This window comes from Ostrea edulis, chromosome 5, assembly GCF_947568905.1.
Source record: "Ostrea edulis chromosome 5, xbOstEdul1.1, whole genome shotgun sequence".
Taxonomy (NCBI): domain Eukaryota; kingdom Metazoa; phylum Mollusca; class Bivalvia; order Ostreida; family Ostreidae; genus Ostrea; species Ostrea edulis.
In genome coordinates this window covers 64,718,499-64,725,946 of record NC_079168.1, presented here as the reverse complement: position 1 = coordinate 64,725,946, position 7,448 = coordinate 64,718,499, and the positions used below count along the sequence as shown (strand labels likewise).

General features: G+C 33.0%; 1 protein-coding gene across 5 annotated transcripts in view; it reads right to left on the bottom strand.

The window, feature by feature from the left end:
• Window positions 1-229: 229 nt before the first annotated feature.
• Window positions 230-7,448, bottom strand: part of LOC125650179 (protein sel-1 homolog 1-like) — a 38,193-nt gene continuing 30,974 nt past the window's right edge. For all 5 annotated transcript variants that reach the window (XM_056165126.1, XM_056165130.1, XM_056165129.1 and 2 more), the window contains one exon: window positions 230-1,114. In XM_056165126.1, coding sequence (XP_056021101.1) covers window positions 983-1,114 — 132 coding nt within the window. In that variant the 3' untranslated portion in view covers window positions 230-982. The remainder of the gene's footprint in view (window positions 1,115-7,448) is intronic.

Below are 7,448 nucleotides of genomic sequence, written 5' to 3'. Positions count from 1 at the left end.
GTAAATACACATGTATGTTAAAAAGTATTCTATAGAATTTAGATAGTTTTATTGTTGTTAATATCTGTATTAATATAGGAGGATGACCATTCTACATTGATCAAGTGCCTTTTTATGGGATTCGAAACTGTGACTGTGAGATGTATGAGAGTTTTACGTCTAGGTGGGCATTTCTACTTTCACTTTAAACCGAAAGTTGAAAAGTACATCACAACGCATAAATCATGGATTTCATGATTTTTTTTATTTTAAAGTATTCTTTGACAAATTGAAACAAATTTCTTTGTATTGGTACACACGAAGCTACAAACATGTGACTACACACACACACGCACACACAAACACCACACACACATTCAGAGATTGACATCTTGCAACACATTGTATAATTGTAGTCTCACACACATCTCTCTATCTATACATCCATGGATACATTTATAAAAATGACATCACCATATGCAAACCCCATCATATATACAATATTCACAGACACTCTGATGGCACTTCTGTAATCATTCTTCAGCTCATCCACACACAAAACATACTGCATTTATAAAAACAATATCAGAATTACAGAAATAGAATTATACCTCTCCTGGAATAGGAATGAAAAATACAAAAAAGTATATGTATTAAAATGTTGCATAATATACCCCCCAATATCAATCTTGAAATTTAAATATTTCTAATCTAGATCAGACTGAACATTTCAATCCAAGCTGACACCATTTATTTCTCAACACCTGTGGTAATACCCATTACTACACTGATATATATGGATGTTTGATCAGATCATTGATTTCAAGGAGAGTTTTTGACTGTTCTCTTCATTAAAATCATTTTCCAAACAAAAGAATATTTCATACCATTTGAACACAGGTTTTCTTTTTTTATTAAATTTTGGTAATTTCTTCAATAATTATTATCATGTATTCATACTATTATAATAGCCAAGAGCTTATTCCTGAAAGTGGTGCTAGTGTCACCTGACCCTGCGTAGTAATACAATGAACCCAAGGAGGAGAGCCAAAAATGTCATTAAATAGATGTCCCAGTCCGGCCCCAAGTGGAATCGAGGATCCAGTCTGGAAAAAACTCTCTGATAATCTTCTAGCTGTAAAACAAATGATAATAAACGTTCAGTGGTCACTAAAATACACGTAATTGTACATGTGTAAGTTGAAGAACTATAGTTCTGGGATAGATCTCCCTGGTCAAGCCCAAAAGTTTTCCCAAGAGCTATACTTCTACAGCTATACATGTATACACTCTATCAGTTTATGTGGCACAACACATCTCGTTTACAGCAAACTTATGGAGACAAGCAGAAAGACTAGCTAGTACATATTTTGGAAGTCTGTTTTTACTTTTTATATTGAAGGGGATAGATTTATATCAAATGAGAATGAAAAATACGGTTGACAGCTAGTGCTTGTTGTTGAGCTACAGTGTTAAACTTGACCTTTTGACTTATTTGCATGTACACTAGTTCTGTCTGTTGGTGTCAACACATCATAAGCAACACAAATCAATCATTACATGGTGACTTTTGTAGGACATTTGCTTCTCACTATGTGGCATTCTTTCCATATGATTCTAAAGCCCCATGACCTAAACAATCAGCTGAGTATTAATCCATGACCTGTTTCTACTTCCTCTCCATTACAAAGTCCAGATAAAAATTTCTAACATTTTTTTAACCAATGACTTTGATGAAATGACCTGGGTTCAAGGTCATGTAACTTTGTCTGGTCATAGACAACTTCTGTGCCACATAATAGCTTTGAATGTCTTTCCATTACAAACCATGACTGAAGCAAATATTTCTAACTTCTTTTACCTTGAAAGTTATAACACTGTTTGGTTATATTTAGCTATCTTTCCACTAAGTGTGAGTTTCTATTGTCTCTGCAGCATCATGATATAACCCAGACAGAAAAATATTTACCAGTGACCTTGACCTCAGTAGGTCATAACCTTTGTGCTAAGTACATGTATTTATATCTTATGTTTCTCCATTACAAAGTTATGACCTCGACACATGAAAAGAAATGGAAGGCAGGTGGAGGCAGTGTATTGGGGCCACATGTGTCAGCTGGCACGATGAGGATAGGTGAGGTGAGGTAGTATATCTAAATATTGGTATATATAGAAACATCTTTACAATCATGCATATGGTGTAGAAAAATTCAGCAAACTATTCTTCAGTTAACCCCCAACTTAAGCTGAAGTGATCTAGGACTTTCTAGAAAGATCAATTTATTACATATATTCTTTCCTGAAAAGCTGAATGAAAGTATGCATCACATTTTAAATGTTAATCTCTGAATATCAACATTTTCAAAGCAATCACTAAGTGCACACAAAAACACAAGAATTTTTTTCATTATGGTTTAGACTAAAAGCTAAAATTACTTTAATAGTTGACCCCATTCCATCATCATAAAAATATCACTATCAAGCTACTTCTTAATGATTTACTCTTAACCTGAGTGGGATAATTCTCGGATTGCAGTTTCAATAATATTTCTTTCTCTTCCTCATTTGATGATAATTTAAAGCTTGATTGGTGTACAACATCAATATTTCATCTGATGTGATGCAGCTGATCCAGATATTTTGTTGATTCTCAGCCCAGCATTAGATAATGTAATCCCTGCACAGGAAGCATTGTCAACTAAGATTATATCATAGTCAAGAAATATCACTCATAAATTTTTTAGATTGACATAATCTAAAAAATTGCCAGGCTGACACGTATCTTGAATTACTTTTTATGATTTAAATTTCAAAATACCCTTGATATTTCAATATGTTTAAAATAGATCTAAGCAAACACAGATTGCACTAGACACTGTAAAGTCAATTAGTTGATTTTTTACCCAGATCCTCTTTGAACTTTGTTCCGAAACTTCATAAACGGGATATTATAGGAAGACAATATTCAAACCCTGAATGATATTTGTTGAACTGTAATTAAAGTATTGAAGAGCACCCTGTGAAAGCGCCACCCTATTCAATGGAGCTAAAAATTGAGTAAGATTCCAGCATTGAGTCTTAGACAAAAGGAACACCAACAAAAAGGACAGAGCTAATTCTGGTTGTCAAATATCTCAGAACAAAGGCACAAATGCTTGAAAGTCCACAGAGGATGGAACCCTGCTGATATATGTTGGGTAATGTCTACAATCTGTGAAAAAATCTCTCTCCCAATCAATGAATACTGATGACACTAATCATTATTTCCCCCATGGGTGCGCTTCCCAATGCTTAAGTCTAATGGAGCCTGCGATTTTCTTGCTCTTTATCATCCTGCTGAATATAAGTCAGAACTATGTTTGGAATCCACTGCGTTGTTGACCGATAAGATGGCCGGTTGTGAGAATCCTCTCATTCACCATGTTTGAGTAATTGATGTGATGGTTTAATGTAACCATTTTTGTACTTTTACACCTCACCATATGTTTACAACTGGAACTATAGATATCAATCTGATGGCAAAGCATCACAAAAAGGGCCCCCAGCTTTGTGGTTTAAAGGATACTCAAACTTCATCTGTAACCCATAGATACAAACAAGTTCATGTATAAATTTTCAAATCAATAACACATCCACCCAAAAGAAATTGAAACCATCAAATCCCCAAAATTTGCTAAATTCAAGGTTCATAACTGTAAAAAAAAAAAAACAAATCTGTAACCCATGGTGTGAATTTTCAATTCCGTAGCTGCAGGGTAGTAAAAAAAAGTCCGGAAAAGTGTTTGTACGGAATACTGTAGGGCCCTAATACGTGAACTGAATTTTGTTATTGTTTCGTACTGATAAAGTACACAGTGTTATGTTTCATTAAACAAGTACACAACTTATTAATGAATGATCAGTATCAATGCCAACTTGATTTCAAAACTTCTTAACATTAAATCAAGCAAAGTACTACATGTATAACTAAATGTCATTATAAGACTTATAGCTTCAAATACTATACAAATTGTCATTATTGGATTTATAGCTACGAATACTATATAAAATGTAATCATAGGATTTATAGCTACAAATACTATACAAAATGTAATCATAGGATTTATAGCTACAAATACTATAGAAAATGCCATTATAAAATTTATAGCTACAAATACTATAGAAAATGCCATTATAAAATTTATAGCTACAAATACTAATAACACAAAGTCATTATAGGATTTAGAGCTACAAATACTATATAAAATTCCATTATAGGATTTATAGCTACAAATACTATACAATATGTCATTATAAAATTTATAGCTACAAATACTATACAATATGTCATTATAAGATTTATAGCTACAAATACTATACAAAATGTAATCATAAGATTTATAGCTACAAATACTATACAAAATGTAATCATAGGATTTATAGCTACAAATACTATATAAAATGTCATTATAAGATTTAGAGCTACAAATACTATATAAAATGCCATTATAAAATTTATAGCTACAAATACTAATAACACAAAGTCATTATAGGATTTAGAGCTACAAATACTATATAAAATTCCATTATAGGATTTAGAGCTATACAAACACTATATAAAATGTCATTATAAAATTTATAGCTACAAATACTATACAAAATGTAATTATAGGTTATACACATATACATTGTCCATGGCCCTATAAAATATGTACATTTTACTATCATTTTAATACAAGCGAACATATTTTGAAGGAAAGGATTGTGTAAAAATTATTTTTTAATTTTCTTTTTTCAAAGACCACACACTGAACTGCAAGTATAGGCAAAACCGAAATGTAACTAAGACTGCAGGCCAAACTCCTTGTGTGGAGATTAAGTCACAATTTCAGTTAAAATATTCCCTCTATTTTCTGATGAGACTTGTACAATAAATATTTTGCTTAAAAAATTAAATCTGTATCCCTTTTTAGTTACATATTTAAGTATCTACATACTTCATGACAAACACTGGTATCTAGTTTTCTTTTAACACTCTGTAGTGATACTTAGGTCATTCTTCTCTAGGCACTGGTAAGCATTGGCTATTCCAATACGCCGGTTTCGAGATACACCCGAGTTATTTCCCTTTGGAGAATTCTCGTGGACAGTGAGGCACGAAACAATTTGTTTACACGCGGTAGTGGGACTAATATTCATCACTGCGTAAGTGAATGTACTCAGTAAGTTTCTCATATGCTGTTTGATCACCCGAGTTCGACTGATACACACAAACTAAGTAAGTTATAAGTATTTAGGGATCAATTAAATACATAGAATTCTTATCATATCACGTTATTTCGTTGGTTATAAGTACCATATCAAAGACATTACTTGCAAATATGACATTGTTTTTATGTTTCCACTTTAGTAAAACATTTCTTTCGATAGTATTTTGTATTTCCCACATTTACATATTAAAAGAGAAGCCGCTTTTAATACATTTCATCGTCTTTCTCGCTGACTGTAGGTCCACTTTGTCCCACTTAGTCATTCAAAGTTCCACTAAATGCACCTTCTACACAGAAGAGTTTGTATCTCGAAACTGGCGTATTAAAGTACAAATGACAGGACAACACAGTTCTTGTATCTACAAACCTCATCTCAGTCGTGGTAATGACACAGAAAATTCAATCAACTCAAATTGTGACATTAATACTCTGTAATTGGTCATGAATCAATCTTATTTTTGCAAATTATTCTTTAATTTGTGCAATTTCTTGATCCCTGTGCTTAACAAGTAACCTGCCTGATGTTTTTGACGGTAGAGTTTCCAAGGCCAGTGATTTGTCAATACAATTTACGCACTCTAAGGGTCTCAATAACTCATCTCGATCTTCACCCATGAAGTACACCAATTGTGTTTTATCTCTCAGTGCTGACATAAAAATAAATGAATTTCAAGGAATTGAAAAAATCAGATTAATGCTTTTTGTGTTTATCTTGCAAAAATCTCCAACACAAAATCCTCCTTGAACTCTTGCAGTATGAGGATCAGCTTTAGAACTTTCTGACACATATTCCTCTACAAGGAATTTTTTGTTCGACATAAAACCTGCCAATTCTACTTAAAATTCTCAGAACAAGGTACTTGAACAAGTATTCCTTCACAGTTTAGTGGAGTAGCAGGTCATTACAAACGGCTTAATGGTGTCTACCACACCTCTTGTTTTAGATTAGCACTCATTACCTTAAATAATGGGCTCCAGAGAGCATCTGTTTTATTGTGTGCTTCATTCATAAAAGCTATTGGTACAAGGTTGTTAACCATTCTATGTACACATTATTAGCATAATCCTAACATGTACAAAATGATACAAGATATTAAAACTCCGCATTTCCCACTTCTGATTGCCCACACATCATGTTGGTTTCTAAGTATGGAGAGCTATATTATCAAAGCATAGAAGGGTACAACAAGGTTTTATCTATCATACAATTGCCTTTGATCCTTGTGTTGATGCACAGGATATAGACAATAACATTTATTTGGTTCAAAATAGCTTTCCCTTCAGGATACCAGTATTAATGGAGATATTAAGTTTCACAGCACTTATATCAAACATAATCGAACATAATCTCCAAACTTTAACCTTTTTGACCGACGTCAAGACAGCAGAGTCAACAATTTTTGCTTTATGCCTAAATACAACAATAAATGAAATAAGACAACTCTAATCCAATCAGGAGATGAACTGTGAATCATATTACTGCAACCCAAATTGTTAAGTCCTCAATTTGATTGAATTGTCCAATAATTTCCTGTTTCTGATACCAAATCTCAGTTCCACTAATGGCTGGAGTACACACTAAAGTTTTGTACTTTAACTGTTGAAGCTCGAATTATTAAACCTAAAATGTATTCCTCTCATGCGAACGCTCACTGTTGATTCATCTGTCTGATCTTTTTTCAGTGTGCTTTTCTGAGTACCATATGTAATTCTTTTTCATAACTTATAATACACAAGAACTCTGATTCATTTCCCGAACTTTATAGTAGTTGAATTACTGGTATTGTCTTATCCATTTGATCTTATTTCTTTCTTACTCAGATCCACTTTTCCTATCTGCGTGAAACCAATACAATGAAATTTGATAAGTCAATAAAGAAATGTCAACAGTGCAATGAAACTTGTGACCTGCTCAACATTTTCCTTTAGAACCCATTTGACCTCAATCAGGTTATCTGCCACTAAAAGATTGCATGCTACAACTATCTTAATCAAAACTACAATTACTAAAGCTGAAGGTTGAAAGAGGTTGAATCCTGAAAGAGTGCTAAAGACCTCCCCAAAAATAACAATCAAGAGATACAAAAATTCTATAAATACACCTTAAAATAGATTTGAGTATTGGCACATTCAGTGCTGGATGCTGGGTAAAACTCTTGTCTAGACAATTAAGGCACACCCGCTGTTCCAACACAATACTGGCATTCAAATATCTCTGGA